General features: G+C 39.5%; 1 protein-coding gene across 4 annotated transcripts in view; it reads right to left on the bottom strand.

Moving 5' to 3' along the window:
* LOC130331005 (acid-sensing ion channel 1C-like) overlaps positions 1–21,811 on the bottom strand; it is a 186,301-nt gene that overhangs the window by 57,072 nt on the left and 107,418 nt on the right. For all 4 annotated transcript variants that reach the window (XM_056553662.1, XM_056553661.1, XM_056553660.1 and 1 more), the window contains 2 exons: positions 20,034–20,113; positions 18,916–18,984 (listed from right to left, as the gene is read on the bottom strand). In XM_056553662.1, coding sequence (XP_056409637.1) covers positions 18,916–18,984; positions 20,034–20,113 — 149 coding nt within the window. The remainder of the gene's footprint in view (positions 1–18,915; positions 18,985–20,033; positions 20,114–21,811) is intronic.

Raw genomic sequence — 21,811 nt, forward strand, 5'->3', positions numbered from 1 at the left:
TTCTTTGATATTGTGAACTTTCATAGTCGCCTTTATTTTTCTTTTTACTCTCACATCACTGTACATTTTCAATTCTAAATCACTATCACTTTTCTCTCTGTATTTATTCCTTTTCTTTCCCCTTTTTTCACTACTTTTTGAGGACTGGTTATAGAATTATTTCTTATTATATATTTCCTCTTGTTGATTACTGGGTCTTTTGTTTTTTTTAGACCTACCAGTTAACCTCGGAGTAGATGGTAGATTGAGCTGCACTGCCTCTTTGTCATTTTTTGCGCTTTTACTAAGGAGCCAGAGGCTGGCGGGCGGTATGGACCTGGCTGGTCACCAGGCAACCAGGGTGCGGAGGCAGCGGCCTATTCTGTCTATGGGTTGCGCCGGCCCTGATTGAAAACAATAGCAAACCTGCTATTGGCTATTTTAAAATGCAATAGCCAATCGAAGGTTGGCTATTGGACCCGCCCACTATCTGCAGAGGAGCGGACCTGAAGGAGAACTTACTCCTTCAGCAGGCAGAGGGCGGGTCCAAAAGCCAACCTGCAATTGGCTATTGCATTTTGAAATAGCCAATAGCAGGTTTTTCTATTTGGTAAATGGTATACGGGAAGCGGAGCTTGCAGAGGCCCCGGAGCGGATCGGCCAGCGGGAGATGGTGAGTTGGGATGGTCTTGGGGGGAGGTGGGTCATTATCAGCTAATTTTTAGTTGTTTTGGCATTTCCCCAAAATAGCTATTTTCGGCCGATATGTTTCGGCCGCCGATATATCGGTGCATCCCTAGTTATAACTTAGCAATCCCTTATTGGGTGTCTGTAGCTTTAAGTATGTTACCTAGCAACCTCATGCTTAGTCAGGGTATGTGAGAGTGGAGGACTGAGGGCTAGACTAAACTTTTGTGTAAGGTATTATGTTATGTTATTACTTGTATGTAAATTTATTGTAAATCCTAAAGGGGATACAGACAACTCTATGATCCACAGCTGCCTGGCCAATGGGCTTTAGTTTAGCCTTCCCTTAGAAGGGGCGGCATTTCCTGTGTATAGGAGAGTAGAGGAGGAGAGGAGAGTGGGGTGGAGTTCAGAGTACAGAGTGGTGGTCCGAGCAAGTTCAGAGGAGGTGAATCTCCGGAAGAGCAGAGAGAATCCGCAGAGGAGTGAGAGCAAAGATGAGAGAGAGAGATAAGAAAAGCATGAAGTAACCCCAACTAATATCCAGCCTTTACTTCAGCCTTGATCAGAGGATTCCTAAAGGACAATTCATTATCCTCCGGCAAAAATCCCCAAATCTACCAACACTTCAGTAAGTGACTTTAATCTCAAGGAGACCTAAAACTCCTAGTCCGGCCATAAGAGCCAAGTATATATGTAATATCAAGTCCAGGCACTGCAAGCTGTGTGGTCCTCTAGAGCCTGTTAACCCTTTGGGAGACTTTGGTTGAGCGCTGTGGAGATTGTACCACCTATCTTCAAGTTAGTAAAGCCTCCGTTATACTGCAACCTAGTGTGGAGTCAATTCTTTCCTTGCTAGCCTGTGGGGAGATGGAGTTCCCTGGACCTGTAGTACCCCGGGAGATACCAAGACTACAGTGGCATCACGTGGCATTAAGGGTTAATACCATCCGACCCTGGATTCATAACCCCCCCCCCCCCAAGAACCAAGTAGCTAACCCCAGCATAGTGGCCGTCGCGGGTTTCACTCGTGGTTACCACATATAATATATCAGGACAGTACAGAGATCTCTCCATGATCCATTTATACCCAAGACTGTATATATAATAAGGAGGTGACCTAATAATATATATATAATATATCAGGACAGTACAGAGATCTCTCCATGATCTATTTATACCCAGGACTGTATATATAACAAGGAGGTGACCTAATAATATAGATAATATATCAGGACAGTACAGAGATCTCTCCCTGATCTATTTATACCCAGGACTGTATATATAACAAGGAGGTGACCTAATAATATATATAAATAATATATCAGGACAGTACAGAGATCTCTCCATGATCTATTTATACCCAGGACTGTATATATAACAAGGGGGTGACCTAATAATAATATATATAATATATCAGGACAGTACAGAGATCTCTCCATGATCTATTTATACCCAGGACTGTATATATAACAAGGAGGAGACCTAATAATATATATAATATATCAGGACAGTACAGAGATCTCTCCATGATCTATTTATACCCAGGAGTGTATATATAACAAGGAGGTGACCTAATAATATATATAATATATCAGGACAGTACAGATATCTCTCCATGATCTATTTATACCCAGGACTGTGTATATAACAAGGAGGTGACCTAATAATATATATAATATATCAGGACAGTACAGAGATCTCTACATGATCTATTTATACCCAGGACTGTATATATAACAAGGAGGTGACCTAATAATATATATAATATATCAGGACAGTACAGAGATCTCTCCATGATCTATTTATACCCAGGACTGTATATATAACAAGGAGGGGACCTAATAATATATATATAATATATCAGGACAGTACAGAGATCTCTCCATGATCTATTTATACCCAGGACTGTATATATAACAAGGAGGTGACCTAATAATATATATATATATATCAGGACAGTACAGAGATCTCTACATGATCTATTTATACCCAGGACTGTATATATAACAAGGAGGTGACCTAATAATATATATAATATATCAGGACTGTATATATATATAACAAGGAGGTGACCTAATAATATATATATATATATATATCAGGACAGTACAGAGATCTCTCCATGATCTATTATACCCAGGACTGTATATATAACAAGGAGGTGACCTAATAATATAGATATATAATATATCAGGACAGTACAGAGATCTCTCCATGATCTATTTATACCCAGGAATGTATATATAACAAGGTGACCTAATAATATATATAATATATCAGGACAGAACAGAGATCTCTCCATGATCTATTTATACCCAGAACTGTATATATAACAAGGAGGTGACCTAATAATATATATATAATATATCAGGACAGTACAGAGATCTCTCCATGATCTATTTATACCCAGGACTGTGTATATAACAAGGAGGTGACCTAATAATATAGATATATAATATATCAGGACAGTACAGAGATCTCTCCATGATCTATTTATACCTAGGACTGTATATATAACAAGGAGGTGACCTAATAATATAGATATATAATATATCAGGACAGTACAGAGATCTCTCCATGATCTATTTATACCCAGGACTGTATATATAACAAGGAGGTGACCTAATAATATATATATAATATATCAGGACAGTACAGAGATCTCTCCATGATCTATTTATACCCAGGACTGTATATATAACAAGGAGGTGACCTAATAATATATATATCAGGACAGAACAGAGATCTCTCCATGATCTATTTATACCCAGAACTGTATATATAACAAGGAGGTGACCTAATAATATATATAATATATCAGGACAGTACAGAGATCTCTCCATGATCTATTTATACCCAGGACTGTATATATAACAAGCAGGTGACCTAATAATAATATATATAATATATCAGGACAGTACAGAGATCTCTCCATGATCTATTTATACCCAGGACTGTATATATAACAAGGAGGTGACCTAATAATAAAATATATAATATATCAGGACAGTACAGAGATCTCTCCATGATCTATTTATACCCAGGACTGTATATATAACAAGGAGGTGACCTAATAATATATATAATATATCAGGACAGTACAGAGATCTCTCCATGATCTATTTATACCCAGGACTGTATATATAACAAGGAGGTGACCTAATAATATATATAATATATCAGGACAGTACAGAGATCTCTCCATGATCTATTTATACCCAGGACTGTATATATAACAAGGAGGAGACCTAATAATATATATAATATATCAGGACAGTACAGAGATCTCTCCATGATCTATTTATACCCAGGGCTGTATATATAACAAGGAGGTGACCTAATAATATATATATCAGGACAGTACAGAGATCTCTCCATGATCTATTTATACCCAGGACTGTATATATAACAAGGAGGAGACCTAATAATATATATATATATAATATATCAGGACAGTACAGAGATCTCTCCATGATCTATTTATACCCAGGACTGTATATATAACAAGGAGGAGACCTAATAATATATATATATATAATATATCAGGACAGTACAGAGATCTCTCCATGATCTGTTTATACCCAGGACTGTATATATAACAAGGAGGTGACCTAATAATATATATAATATATCAGGACAGTACAGAGATCTCTCCATGATATATTTATACCCAGGACTGTATATATAACAAGGAGGTGACCTGATAATATATATATCAGGACTGTACAGAGATCTCTCCATGATCTATTTATACCCAGGACTGTATATATAACAAGGAGGTGACCTAATAATATATATAATATATCAGGACAGTACAGAGATCTCTCCATGATCTATTTATACCCAGGACTGTATATATAACAAGGAGGAGACCTAATAATATATATAATATATCAGGACAGTACAGAGATCTCTCCATGATCTATTTATACCTAGGACTGTATATATAACAAGGAGGTGACCTAATAATATATATATAATATATCAGGACAGTACAGAGATCTCTCCATGATCTATTTATACCCAGGACTGTATATATAACAAGGAGGAGACCTAATAATATATATAATATATCAGGACAGTACAGAGATCTCTCCATGATCTATTTATACCCAGGACTGTATATATAACAAGGAGGTGACCTAATAATATATATAATATATCAGGACAGTACAGAGATCTCTCCATGATCTATTTATACCCAGGACTGTATATATAACAAGGAGGTGACCTAATAATATATATAATATATCAGGACAGTACAGAGATCTCTCCATTATCTATTTATACCCAGGACTGTATATATAACAAAGAGGTGACCTAATAATATATATATAATATATCAGGACAGTACAGAGATCTCTCCATGATCTATTTATACCCAGGACTGTATATATAACAAGGAGGTGACCTAATAATATATATATCAGGACAGTACAGAGATCTCTCCATGATCTATTTATACCCAGGACTGTATATATAACAAGGAGGTGACCTAATAATATATATATATATAATATATCAGGACAGTACAGAGATCTCTCCATGATCTATTTATACCCAGGACTGTGTATATAACAAGGAGGTGACCTAATAATATAGATATATAATATATCAGGACAGTACAGAGATCTCTCCATGATCTATTTATACCCAGGACTGTATATATAACAAGGAGGTGACCTAATAATATATATATCAGGACAGAACAGAGATCTCTCCATGATCTATTTATACCCAGAACTGTATATATAACAAGGAGGTGACCTAATAATATATATAATATATCAGGACAGTACAGAGATCTCTCCATGATCTATTTATACCCAGGACTGTATATATAACAAGCAGGTGACCTAATAATAATATATATAATATATCAGGACAGTACAGAGATCTCTCCATGATCTATTTATACCCAGGACTGTATATATAACAAGGAGGTGACCTAATAATATATATATATAATATATCAGGACAGTACAGAGATCTCTCCATGATCTATTTATACCCAGGACTGTATATATAACAAGGAGGAGACCTAATAATATATATAATATATCAGGACAGTACAGAGATCTCTCCATGATCTATTTATACCCAGGACTGTATATATAACAAGGAGGTGACCTAATAATATATATAATATATCAGGACAGTACAGAGATCTCTCCATGATCTATTTATACCCAGGACTGTATATATAACAAGGAGACCTAATAATATATATAATATATCAGGACAGTACAGAGATCTCTGGATGATCTATTTATACCCAGGACTGTATATATAACAAGGTGACCTAATAATAGATGTCACGATGCCGGCTGGCAGGTAGTGGACCCTCTGTGCCAGAGAGGGATTGGCGTGGACCGTGCTAGTGGATCGGTTCTAAGCCACTACTGGTTTTCACCAGAGCCCGCCGCAAAGCGGGTTGGTCTTGCTGCGGCGGTAGTGACCAGGTCGTATCCACTAGCAACGGCTCACCTCTCTGGCTGCTGAAGATAGGCGCGGTACAAGGGAGTAGACAGAAGCAAGGTCGGACGTAGCAGAAGGTCGGGGCAGGCAGCAAGGATCGTAGTCAGGGGCAACGGCAGAAGGTCTGGAAACACAGGCAAGGAACACACAAGGAAACGCTTTCACTGGCACTAAGGCAACAAGATCCGGCAAGGGAGTGCAAGGGAAGTGAGGTAATATAGGGAAGTGCACAGGTGATTACCCTAATTGGAACCACTGCGCCAATCAGCGGCGCAGTGGCCCTTTAAATCGCAGAGACCCGGCGCGCGCGCCCGCCCCTGGGAGCGGGGCCGCGCGCGCCGGGACAGAACAGACGGGGAGCGAGTCAGGTAGGGGAGCCGGGGTGCGCATCGCGAGCGGGCGCTACCCGCATCGCGAATCGCATCCCGGCTGGCAGCGGGATCGCAGCGCCCCGGGTCAGAGGACGTGACCGGAGCGCTGCAGCGGAGAGAGTGAAGTGAGCGCTCCGGGGAGGAGCGGGGACCCGGAGCGCTCGGCGTAACAATATATATAATATATCAGGACAGTACAGAGATCTCTCCATGATCTATTTATACCCAGGACTGTATATATAACAAGGAGGTGACCTAATAATATATATAATATATCAGGACAGTACAGAGATCTCTCCATGATCTATTTATACCCAGGACTGTATATATAACAAGGAGGAGACCTAATAATATATATAATATATCAGGACAGTACAGAGATCTCTCCATGATCTATTTATACCCAGGACTGTATATATAACAAGGAGGTGACCTAATAATATATATATAATATATCAGGACAGTACAGAGATCTCTCCATGATCTATTTATACTCAGGACTGTATATATAACAAGGAGGTGACCTAATAATATATATAATATATCAGGACAGTACAGAGATCTCTCCGTGATCTATTTATACCTAGGACTGTATATATAACAAGGAGGTGACCTAATAATATATATATAATATATCAGGACAGTACAGAGATCTCTCCATGATCTATTTATACCCAGGACTGTATATATAACAAGGAGGAGACCTAATAATATATATAATATATCAGGACAGTACAGAGATCTCTCCATGATCTATTTATACCCAGGACTGTATATATAACAAGGAGGTGACCTAATAATATATATATAATATATCAGGACAGTACAGAGATCTCTCCATGATCTATTTATACCCAGGACTGTATATATAACAAGGAGGTGACCTAATAATATATATAATATATCAGGACAGTACAGAGATCTCTCCATGATCTATTTATACCTAGGACTGTATATATAACAAGGAGGTGACCTAATAATATATATAATATATCAGGACAGTACAGAGATCTCTCCATGATCTATTTATACCCAGGACTGTATATATAACAAGGAGGAGACCTAATAATATATATAATATATCAGGACAGTACAGAGATCTCTCCATGATCTATTTATACCCAGGAATGTATATATAACAAGGTGACCTAATAATATATATAATATATCAGGACAGTACAGAGATCTCTCCATGATCTATTTATACCTAGGACTGTATATATAACAAGGAGGTGACCTAATAATATATATAATATATCAGGACAGTACAGAGATCTCTCCATGATCTATTTATACCCAGGACTGTATATATAACAAGGAGGTGACCTAATAATATATATAATATATCAGGACAGTACAGAGATCTCTCCATTATCTATTTATACCCAGGACTGTATATATAACAAAGAGGTGACCTAATAATATATATATAATATATCAGGACAGTACAGAGATCTCTCCATGATCTATTTATACCCAGGACTGTATATATAACAAGGAGGTGACCTAATAATATATATATCAGGACAGTACAGAGATCTCTCCATGATCTATTTATACCCAGGACTGTATATATAACAAGGAGGTGACCTAATAATATATATATATATAATATATCAGGACAGTACAGAGATCTCTCCATGATCTATTTATACCCAGGACTGTGTATATAACAAGGAGGTGACCTAATAATATAGATATATAATATATCAGGACAGTACAGAGATCTCTCCATGATCTATTTATACCCAGGACTGTATATATAACAAGGAGGTGACCTAATAATATATATATCAGGACAGAACAGAGATCTCTCCATGATCTATTTATACCCAGAACTGTATATATAACAAGGAGGTGACCTAATAATATATATAATATATCAGGACAGTACAGAGATCTCTCCATGATCTATTTATACCCAGGACTGTATATATAACAAGCAGGTGACCTAATAATAATATATATAATATATCAGGACAGTACAGAGATCTCTCCATGATCTATTTATACCCAGGACTGTATATATAACAAGGAGGTGACCTAATAATATATATATATAATATATCAGGACAGTACAGAGATCTCTCCATGATCTATTTATACCCAGGACTGTATATATAACAAGGAGGAGACCTAATAATATATATAATATATCAGGACAGTACAGAGATCTCTCCATGATCTATTTATACCCAGGACTGTATATATAACAAGGAGGTGACCTAATAATATATATAATATATCAGGACAGTACAGAGATCTCTCCATGATCTATTTATACCCAGGACTGTATATATAACAAGGAGACCTAATAATATATATAATATATCAGGACAGTACAGAGATCTCTGGATGATCTATTTATACCCAGGACTGTATATATAACAAGGTGACCTAATAATAGATGTCACGATGCCGGCTGGCAGGTAGTGGACCCTCTGTGCCAGAGAGGGATTGGCGTGGACCGTGCTAGTGGACCGGTTCTAAGCCACTACTGGTTTTCACCAGAGCCCGCCGCAAAGCGGGTTGGTCTTGCTGCGGCGGTAGTGACCAGGTCGTATCCACTAGCAACGGCTCAACCTCTCTGGCTGCTGAAGATAGGCGCGGTACAAGGGAGTAGACAGAAGCAAGGTCGGACGTAGCAGAAGGTCGGGGCAGGCAGCAAGGATCGTAGTCAGGGGCAACGGCAGAAGGTCTGGAAACACAGGCAAGGAACACACAAGGAAACGCTTTCACTGGCACTAAGGCAACAAGATCCGGCAAGGGAGTGCAAGGGAAGTGAGGTAATATAGGGAAGTGCACAGGTGATTACCCTAATTGGAACCACTGCGCCAATCAGCGGCGCAGTGGCCCTTTAAATCGCAGAGACCCGGCGCGCGCGCGCCCTAGGGAGCGGGGCCGCGCGCGCCGGGACAGAACAGACGGGGAGCGAGTCAGGTAGGGGAGCCGGGGTGCGCATCGCGAGCGGGCGCTACCCGCATCGCGAATCGCATCCCGGCTGGCAGCGGGATCGCAGCGCCCCGGGTCAGAGGACGTGACCGGAGCGCTGCAGCGGAGAGAGTGAAGTGAGCGCTCCGGGGAGGAGCGGGGACCCGGAGCGCTCGGCGTAACAATATATATAATATATCAGGACAGTACAGAGATCTCTCCATGATCTATTTATACCCAGGACTGTATATATAACAAGGAGGTGACCTAATAATATATATAATATATCAGGACAGTACAGAGATCTCTCCATGATCTATTTATACCCAGGACTGTATATATAACAAGGAGGAGACCTAATAATATATATAATATATCAGGACAGTACAGAGATCTCTCCATGATCTATTTATACCCAGGACTGTATATATAACAAGGAGGTGACCTAATAATATATATATAATATATCAGGACAGTACAGAGATCTCTCCATGATCTATTTATACTCAGGACTGTATATATAACAAGGAGGTGACCTAATAATATATATAATATATCAGGACAGTACAGAGATCTCTCCGTGATCTATTTATACCTAGGACTGTATATATAACAAGGAGGTGACCTAATAATATATATATAATATATCAGGACAGTACAGAGATCTCTCCATGATCTATTTATACCCAGGACTGTATATATAACAAGGAGGAGACCTAATAATATATATAATATATCAGGACAGTACAGAGATCTCTCCATGATCTATTTATACCCAGGACTGTATATATAACAAGGAGGTGACCTAATAATATATATATAATATATCAGGACAGTACAGAGATCTCTCCATGATCTATTTATACCCAGGACTGTATATATAACAAGGAGGTGACCTAATAATATATATAATATATCAGGACAGTACAGAGATCTCTCCATGATCTATTTATACCTAGGACTGTATATATAACAAGGAGGTGACCTAATAATATATATAATATATCAGGACAGTACAGAGATCTCTCCATGATCTATTTATACCCAGGACTGTATATATAACAAGGAGGAGACCTAATAATATATATAATATATCAGGACAGTACAGAGATCTCTCCATGATCTATTTATACCCAGGAATGTATATATAACAAGGTGACCTAATAATATATATAATATATCAGGACAGTACAGAGATCTCTCCATGATCTATTTATACCTAGGACTGTATATATAACAAGGAGGTGACCTAATAATATATATAATATATCAGGACAGTACAGAGATCTCTCCATGATCTATTTATACCCAGGACTGTATATATAACAAGGAGGTGACCTAATAATATATATAATATATCAGGACAGTACAGAGATCTCTCCATTATCTATTTATACCCAGGACTGTATATATAACAAGGAGGTGACCTAATAATATATATATAATATATCAGGACAGTACAGAGATCTCTCCATGATCTATTTATACCCAGGACTGTATATATAACAAGGAGGTGACCTAATAATATATATAATATATCAGGACAGTACAGAGATCTCTCCATGATCTATTTATACCCAGGACTGTATATATAACAAGGAGGTGACCTAATAATATATATATAATATATCAGGACAGTACAGAGATCTCTCCATGATCTATTTATACCCAGGACTGTATATATAACAAGGAGGTGACCTAATAATATATATATATAATATATCAGGACAGTACAGAGATCTCTCCATTATCTATTTATACCCAGGACTGTATATATAACAAGGAGGTGACCTAATAATATATATATAATATATCAGGACAGTACAGAGATCTCTCCATGATCTATTTATACCCAGGACTGTATATATAACAAGGAGGTGACCTAATAATATATATAATATATCAGGACAGTACAGATATCTCTCCATGATCTATTTATACCCAGGACTGTATATATAACAAGGAGGTGACCTAATAATATATATATATAATATATCAGGACAGTACAGAGATCTCTCCATGATCTATTTATACCCAGGACTGTATATATAACAAGGAGGAGACCTAATAATATATATAATATATCAGGACAGTACAGAGATCTCTCCATGATCTATTTATACCCAGGGCTGTATATATAACAAGGAGGTGACCTAATAATATATATATCAGGACAGTACAGAAATCTCTCCATGATCTATTTATACCCAGGACTGTATATATAACAAGGAGGAGACCTAATAATATATATATATAATATATCAGGACAGTACAGAGATCTCTCCATGATCTATTTATACCCAGGACTGTATATATAACAAGGAGGAGACCTAATAATATATATATATATAATATATCAGGACAGTACAGAGATCTCTCCATGATCTGTTTATACCCAGGACTGTATATATAACAAGGAGGTGACCTAATAATATATATAATATATCAGGACAGTACAGAGATCTCTCCATGATATATTTATACCCAGGACTGTATATATAACAAGGAGGTGACCTGATAATATATATATCAGGACTGTACAGAGATCTCTCCATGATCTATTTATACCCAGGACTGTATATATAACAAGGAGGTGACCTAATAATATATATAATATATCAGGACAGTACAGAGATCTCTCCATGATCTATTTATACCCAGGACTGTATATATAACAAGGAGGAGACCTAATAATATATATAATATATCAGGACAGTACAGAGATCTCTCCATGATCTATTTATACCCAGGAATGTATATATAACAAGGTGACCTAATAATATATATAATATATCAGGACAGTACAGAGATCTCTCCATGATCTATTTATACCTAGGACTGTATATATAACAAGGAGGTGACCTAATAATATATATATAATATATCAGGACAGTACAGAGATCTCTCCATGATCTATTTATACCCAGGACTGTATATATAACAAGGAGGAGACCTAATAATATATATAATATATCAGGACAGTACAGAGATCTCTCCATGATCTATTTATACCCAGGACTGTATATATAACAAGGAGGTGACCTAATAATATATATAATATATCAGGACAGTACAGAGATCTCTCCATGATCTATTTATACCCAGGACTGTATATATAACAAGGAGGTGACCTAATAATATATATAATATATCAGGACAGTACAGAGATCTCTCCATTATCTATTTATACCCAGGACTGTATATATAACAAAGAGGTGACCTAATAATATATATATAATATATCAGGACAGTACAGAGATCTCTCCATGATCTATTTATACCCAGGACTGTATATATAACAAGGAGGTGACCTAATAATATATATATCAGGACAGTACAGAGATCTCTCCATGATCTATTTATACCCAGGACTGTATATATAACAAGGAGGTGACCTAATAATATATATATATATAATATATCAGGACAGTACAGAGATCTCTCCATGATCTATTTATACCCAGGACTGTGTATATAACAAGGAGGTGACCTAATAATATAGATATATAATATATCAGGACAGTACAGAGATCTCTCCATGATCTATTTATACCCAGGACTGTATATATAACAAGGAGGTGACCTAATAATATATATATCAGGACAGAACAGAGATCTCTCCATGATCTATTTATACCCAGAACTGTATATATAACAAGGAGGTGACCTAATAATATATATAATATATCAGGACAGTACAGAGATCTCTCCATGATCTATTTATACCCAGGACTGTATATATAACAAGCAGGTGACCTAATAATAATATATATAATATATCAGGACAGTACAGAGATCTCTCCATGATCTATTTATACCCAGGACTGTATATATAACAAGGAGGTGACCTAATAATATATATATATAATATATCAGGACAGTACAGAGATCTCTCCATGATCTATTTATACCCAGGACTGTATATATAACAAGGAGGAGACCTAATAATATATATAATATATCAGGACAGTACAGAGATCTCTGGATGATCTATTTATACCCAGGACTGTATATATAACAAGGTGACCTAATAATATATATAATATATCAGGACAGTACAGAGATCTCTCCATGATCTATTTATACCCAGGACTGTATATATAACAAGGAGGAGACCTAATAATATATATAATATATCAGGACAGTACAGAGATCTCTCCATGATCTATTTATACCCAGGAATGTATATATAACAAGGTGACCTAATAATATATATAATATATCAGGACAGTACAGAGATCTCTCCATGATCTATTTATACCCAGGACTGTATATATAACAAGGAGGTGACCTAATAATATATATAATATATCAGGACAGTACAGAGATCTCTCCGTGATCTATTTATACCTAGGACTGTATATATAACAAGGAGGTGACCTAATAATATATATATAATATATCAGGACAGTACAGAGATCTCTCCATGATCTATTTATACCCAGGACTGTATATATAACAAGGAGGAGACCTAATAATATATATAATATATCAGGACAGTACAGAGATCTCTCCATGATCTATTTATACCCAGGACTGTATATATAACAAGGAGGTGACCTAATAATATATATAATATATCAGGACAGTACAGAGATCTCTCCATGATCTATTTATACCCAGGACTGTATATATAACAAGGAGGAGACCTAATAATATATATAATATATCAGGACAGTACAGAGATCTCTCCATGATCTATTTATACCCAGGAATGTATATATAACAAGGTGACCTAATAATATATATAATATATCAGGACAGTACAGAGATCTCTCCATGATCTATTTATACCCAGGACTGTATATATAACAAGGAGGTGACCTAATAATATATATAATATATCAGGACAGTACAGAGATCTCTCCGTGATCTATTTATACCTAGGACTGTATATATAACAAGGAGGTGACCTAATAATATATATATAATATATCAGGACAGTACAGAGATCTCTCCATGATCTATTTATACCCAGGACTGTATATATAACAAGGAGGAGACCTAATAATATATATAATATATCAGGACAGTACAGAGATCTCTCCATGATCTATTTATACCCAGGAATGTATATATAACAAGGTGACCTAATAATATATATAATATATCAGGACAGTACAGAGATCTCTCCATGATCTATTTATACCTAGGACTGTATATATAACAAGGAGGTGACCTAATAATATATATAATATATCAGGACAGTACAGAGATCTCTCCATGATCTATTTATACCCAGGACTGTATATATAACAAGGAGGTGACCTAATAATATATATAATATATCAGGACAGTACAGAGATCTCTCCATTATCTATTTATACCCAGGACTGTATATATAACAAGGAGGTGACCTAATAATATATATATAATATATCAGGACAGTACAGAGATCTCTCCATGATCTATTTATACCCAGGACTGTATATATAACAAGGAGGTGACCTAATAATATATATAATATATCAGGACAGTACAGAGATCTCTCCATGATCTATTTATACCCAGGACTGTATATATAACAAGGAGGTGACCTAATAATATATATATAATATATCAGGACAGTACAGAGATCTCTCCATGATCTATTTATACCCAGGACTGTATATATAACAAGGAGGTGACCTAATAATATATATATATAATATATCAGGACAGTACAGAGATCTCTCCATTATCTATTTATACCCAGGACTGTATATATAACAAGGAGGTGACCTAATAATATATATATAATATATCAGGACAGTACAGAGATCTCTCCATGATCTATTTATACCCAGGACTGTATATATAACAAGGAGGTGACCTAATAATATATATAATATATCAGGACAGTACAGAGATCTCTCCATGATCTATTTATACCCAGGACTGTATATATAACAAGGAGGTGACCTAATAATATATATATAATATATCAGGACAGTACAGAGATCTCTCCATGATCTATTTATACCCAGGACTGTATATATAACAAGGAGGTGACCTAATAATATATATAATATATCAGGACAGTACAGAGATCTCTCCATGATCTATTTATACCCAGGACTGTATATATAACAAGCAGGTGACCTAATAATATATATAATATATCAGGACAGTACAGAGATCTCTCCATGATCTATTTATACCCAGGACTGTATATATAACAAGGAGGTGACCTAATAATATATATATATAATATATCAGGACAGTACAGAGATCTCTCCATGATCTATTTATACCCAGGACTGTATATATAACAAGGAGGTGACCTAATAATATATATATATAGGGGGACATGTATCATTTCCAGTGTATAATAGAAGTTTTTTACCCCTCTGTCTGTTGTGTATATTTGGCGCAGTTACGTTACATTTATCATTCTTGTGCAGCTACTTTCTTGAATTGCGTATAAATGTAGAATTCTCCTCAGAGCATAAATTTACCCCGCAGCTTTATTTAGTAGGAGCTTTGTCTGCAGCGTTTCTGCACCTAAACAGTAAGTTTTGTCCTCGTTATTAGTTTTAGAATGTTTTTTCTTCATTCTGTAGAGTTTTAATCTCCCAATTATAACATCAATTCTCCCAATGTCCTTATTCTTCATTTACCATCTGTGACCCCCCTGTGCAAATCACCTCAAATGTACATGTGCACTCTACCTTATGGGCCTTGTTGTGCGCCCGCAGAGCACTTTGCGAACACATATGTGGTATCTCCGTACTTCGGCTAAATTGTGTCCCAAAAAATGGGGATCTTTTTTTCCCATTTACCTCTTGTGAAAATGTAAAGTATGCGGCAATACCTGCATGTCAGTGTAATAATGTTATTTTATACACTAACATACTGGTGTAGACTCCAACTGTTCCTTTTCATAAGGGGTAAAAGGAGAAAAAGCCCCCCAAAATCTGTAAGGCAATTTCTCCTGAGTACGGCGATACCCCATATGTGACCCTAAAATGTTGTCTTGAAATACGACAGGGCTCCAAAGTGAGAGAGCGCCATGCGCATTTGAGGCCTAAATTAGGGTTTTGCATAGGGGTGAGCATAGGGGTATTCTATGCCAGTGTTTCCCAAACAGGGTGCCTCCAGCTGTTGCAAAACTCCCAACATGCCTGGACAGTCAATGGCTGTCCGGCAATACTGGGAGTTGTTTTGCAACAGCTGGAGGCTCCATTTTGGAAACAGTGCCGTACCAGATGATGTTCATATTTATTGGGGTGGGGGGCTGTGTAGGGGTATGTATATATAGTGTTTTTTACTTATTTTATTTAAGTGTAGTGTAGTGTAGTGTAGTGTTTTTAGGGTACAGTCACACGGGCGGGGGTTGACAGCGAGTTTGCTGCATCTCAATCTTGCAGCACTCCCTGTAAACCTCCGCCCATGTGAGTGTACCCTGTCCATTCACATTGGGGGGAGGGAGGAGGAGGGAACATCCAGCTGTTGCAAAACTACAACTCCGAGCATGCCCTTTGGCTGTCCGTGCATGCTGGGAGTTGTAGTTTTGCAACAGCTGGAGGCACACTGGTTGGTTGCAAAACACTGAGTCTGTTTCCGTGTTTTGCAACCAGTGTGCCTTCAGCTGTTGCAAAAACTTCAAATCTCAGCATGCAGTGACAGCAGAAGGACATGCTGGAACTTGTAGTTATGCAACAGCTGGAGGCATACTGCTACAACTCCCAGGATACCCTTTGGCAGTCCGTGCATGCTGAGGGTTGTAGTTATGCAACAGCTGCAGGCACACTGGTTGCAAAACACTTGAAAGTTTTTTTACTTAACTTAGTGTTTCCAAACCAGTGTGCCTCCAGCTGTTGCACAACTTCAATTCCCAGCATGCATGGTCTGTCAGTGCATGCTGGGCGTTATAGTTTGGAGGCACAGCTGGAGGCACACGGGTTGGGAAAAAGAGTTAGGAAACGAACAATGTTTCCCAACTAGTGTGCCTCCAGCTGTTGCAAAACTATAATTCCCAGCATGGCCAGACATGCTGGAAGTTGTATTTCAGCAATATCTGAAGGGTCAGATGTTGACGAACTACAACTCCCAGCATGCTTGGGCAGTCTGGGCATGCTGGGAGTTGCAGTTTTGAAACTCCCAGAGGCAGCAGTGAGATCGCTTTATGGCGATCTCACTGCTGCCAATGAAGATGCCGCCCTGCTGCAAACTCACCACAGGGACGCACCACCCCCGGGACCGCCTGGAGGATGCCGCTCGCACCGGGACCGCTCGGGGCACCGCATGGCCGGGTAAGTGACGCCGGGGGACTCACACACCGCGCTGCTGTCAGCGATCGCTGGGGGGGGGGGGGGTGGATGAAACCCCCCGTGGTCACATGGTAAGATGGATATCAGTGATCGCTGGGGGGGGGGGGGGGGTGTGGATGAAACCCCCCGTGGTCACATGGTAAGATGGATATCAGTGATAGCCGCCATCTTACCGGGCGCTGGGGAAAAGTATAACGGAAAGCAGTAAATTGTAATAATATAAGGAGAAGGATCTACAGTGTTCAGTGGATACAAAGCGATTCTAATGTGACGGATCTTGTTCTATGATCAGTTATCAAACATTTCCTATGTAATTGGATTAAATTGTTGGATGATAAAATAACAATATCCAAGTGATCTAATCAATAACTGAACTGGAAACTAATATTCTATATGCAAATTATTATAGAAGAGCTTTGGAATAACCAAGGAGTAAGAATATAAAGCAAATGAGGAATAGAGATGGGAAAGTGAGAACATTCTGGAGGATTCTTATAGAACTTTCCTTCACAAATAGAAAGGATTTCGCTACGTGCAGTTATAGATGTTTATATTTACGGGGAAAAAGACGCACGTGCGACAAAATGTTTGGTGCAAAGGAAAAGAACGCAGGTAATAAATCCATGTGGACTATAGATGTCCCTCCAAGGTGCCCTGATTCACCACATCTGGAGGACGCGCTCTACCAAAACCTGCGCAAAAAAATGGGGAAAAAAAGGGCTTGCAAAAAAATATACACAAAACAGGGGTAAAATCTTTGATACATGTCCCCCTTAGAGTATATAGGGTGTATATAGGGTGCACATAGGGTATATAGGTTGTATATAATGTGTGTGTATAGGGTGTATATAGAGTATATAGAGTATATAGGGTGTATATAGAGTATATAGGTTGTATATAGAGTATATAGGGTGTATATAGAGTATATAGGGTGTATATAGAGTATATAGGTTTTATATAGGGTGTATATAGAGTATATAGGGTGTATATAGAGTATATAGGGTGTATATAGGGTGTATATAGAGTATATAGGGTGTATATAGAGTATATAGGGTGTATATAGAGTATATAGGGTGTATATAGGGTGTATATAGGGTGTATACAGAGTATATAGGGTGTATATAGGGTGTATATAGGGTGTATATAGGGTGTATACAGAGTATATAGGGTGTATATAGGGTGTATATAGGGTGTATATAGGTCCATGTATTTACCAGGTCACTTTCTTTCCTTTCTTCTTTCTTTCTCTTCTGTAAATAACCGAGAACTTTATCTCTGAGAACCTGAAAGGTAAATGAAGATGGAAAACTGGGGGAGGAGTCAGAAGGCGGTCACATGATGTCCCCTCCCCCACCTACACAGCCCACCTCCTGTCACATGATGTCCCCTCCCCCACCTACACAGCCCACCTCCTGTCACATGATGTCCCCTCCCCCACCTACACAGCCCACCTCCTGTCACATGATGTCCCCTCCCCCACCTACACAGCCCGCCTCCTGTCACATGATGTCCCCTCCCCCACCTACACAGCCCGATTCCTGTCACATGATGTCCCCTCCCCCACCTACACAGCCCGACTCCTGTCACATGATGTCCCCTCCCCCACCTACACAGCCCGACTCCTGTCACATGATGTCCCCTCCCCCACCTACACAGCCCACCTCCTGTCACATGATGTCCCCTCCCCCACCTACACAGCCCACCTCCTGTCACATGATGTCCCCTCCCCCACCTACACAGCCCACCTCCTGTCACATGATGTCCCCTCCCCCACCTACACAGCCCGAGTCCTGTCACATGATGTCCCCTCCCCCACCTACACAGCCCGAGTCCTGTCACATGATGTCCCCTCCCCCACCTACACAGCCCACCTCCTGTCACATGATGTCCCCTCCCCCACCTACACAGCCCACCTCCTGTCACATGATGTCCCCTCCCCCACCTACACAGCCCACCTCCTGTCACATGATGTCCCCTCCCCCACCTACACAGCCCACCTCCTGTCACATGATGTCCCCTCCCCCACCTACACAGCCCACCTCCTGTCACATGATGTCCCCTCCCCCACCTACACAGCCCGAGTCCTGTCACATGATGTCCCCTCCCCCACCTACACAGCCCGCCTCCTGTCACATGATGTCCCCTCCCCCACCTACACAGCCCACCTCCTGTCACATGATGTCCCCTCCCCCACCTACACAGCCCACCTCCTGTCACATGATGTCCCCTCCCCCACCTACACAGCCCGAGTCCTGTCACGTGATGTCCCCCCCCCCTCACACAGCCCAGGTTCTGTCACGTTATGTCCCCCCCAAACGGTGTAGAGTCTCACCTCATACAGGTAGTCAATGATCTCCAGGATGGTGAGGATACTGGCCCCTATGAACAAGCCCATTTGGCCCCCGATATCACCTGTAGACAGAAATCATTTATTAATATTTATTGTTTACATCAAGTGATCAGACCATTTACAATAGGTGACACCAGTATATAGATAATATGGGATCAGACCATTCACAATAGGTGACACCAGTATATAGATAATATGGGATCAGACCATTCACAATAGGTGACACCAGTATATAGATAATATGAGATCAGACCATTCACAATAGGTGACACCAGTATATAGATAATATGGGATAAGACCATTCACAATAGGTGACACCAGTATATAGATAAGATGGGATCAGACCACTCACAATATTTTACACCAGTATATAGGTAAGATGGGTTCAAACCATTCACAATAGGTGACATCAGTATATAGATAAGATGGGGTAAGACCATTCACAAGAACTGACATAGCCTTAGAGATCAGCTGACCTCTTCACAGGTCACATAGCATGCTATTGTAAAGGATATCTAAATTCTGTTAATATCAGCTCATGTAAGATGGCTGCCCCCATAATAATGTGCAAAAAAACAAAATACAGATAATTACAATTAGAAAATGAAAACAGATTTAAAAAAATTCTGATTGTCTGGATGTTAGCTTCCATCCTGTATTCTCTCCTCCCAATCTACAGTCTGTGAGCTGCCCTCCATGTATGCTCTCCTCTCTATCTACAGCCTGTGAGTGGTCCTTCATGTATGCTCTCCTCTCTCTCTCCAGCCCCTGTGAGCAGTCCTCCATGTATGGTCTACTCTCTCCCCCACCCCTGTGAGCAGACCTTCATGTCTGCTCTCCCTTCCCTTCTCCCTTCACGTATGCTCTCCTCTCTCTATCCAGTCCCTGTGAGCAGTCCTTCATGTATGCTTTCCTCTCTCTCTCCAGCCTCTGTGAGCGGTCCTTCATGTATGCTCTCCTGTCACTCCAGCCCCTGTGAGCAGTGCTTCATGTATACTCTCCTCTCTCTCTCCAGCCCCTGTTAATGGTCCTCCATGTATGCTATCCCCTGTATCCAGCCCCTGTGAGCAGTCCTTCATGTAGGCTCTCCCCTTTATCCAGGCCCTGTGAGCAGTCCTTCATGTATGCTTTCCTCTCTATCCAGCCCCTGTGATCAGTCCTTCATGTAGGCTCTCCCCTTTATCCAGGCCCTGTGAGCAGTCCTTCATGTATGCTCTCCCATCTATCCAGCCCCTGTGAGTGGTCCTTAATGTATGCTCTCCTCTCTCCAGCCCCTGTGAGCGGTCTTTCATGTATGCTCTCCCCTCTATCCAGCCCCTGTGAGCTATCCTACATGTATGCTTTCCCCTCTCTCCAGCCCATGTGCACGGCTCTTTATGTATGCTTTCCTCTCTCTCTCTCTCTCTCTCTCTCTCTCTCTCTCTCTCCAGCCCCTGTGAGCGGTCCTTCATGTATGCTCTCCTCTCTATCCAGCCTTTGAGAGCGGTCCTTAATGTATGCTCTTCCCTCTATCCAGCCCGTGAGCTGTCCTTCATGTATGCTCTCCTCTCTCTCTCCGGCCCCCGTGAGCGGTCCTTCATGTATGCTCTCCCCTCTCTCCAGCCCATGTGCACGGCTCTTTATGTATGCTTTCCTCTCTCTCTCCAGCCCCTGTGAGCGGTCCTTCATGTATGCTCTCCTCTCTATCCAGCCTTTGTGAGCGGTCCTTAATGTATGCTCTTCCCTCTATCCAGCCTGTGAGCTGTCCTTCATGTATGCTC

The sequence above is a fragment of the Hyla sarda genome, unplaced genomic scaffold (assembly GCF_029499605.1).
Source record: "Hyla sarda isolate aHylSar1 unplaced genomic scaffold, aHylSar1.hap1 scaffold_345, whole genome shotgun sequence".
Classification (NCBI taxonomy): Eukaryota; Metazoa; Chordata; class Amphibia; order Anura; family Hylidae; genus Hyla; species Hyla sarda.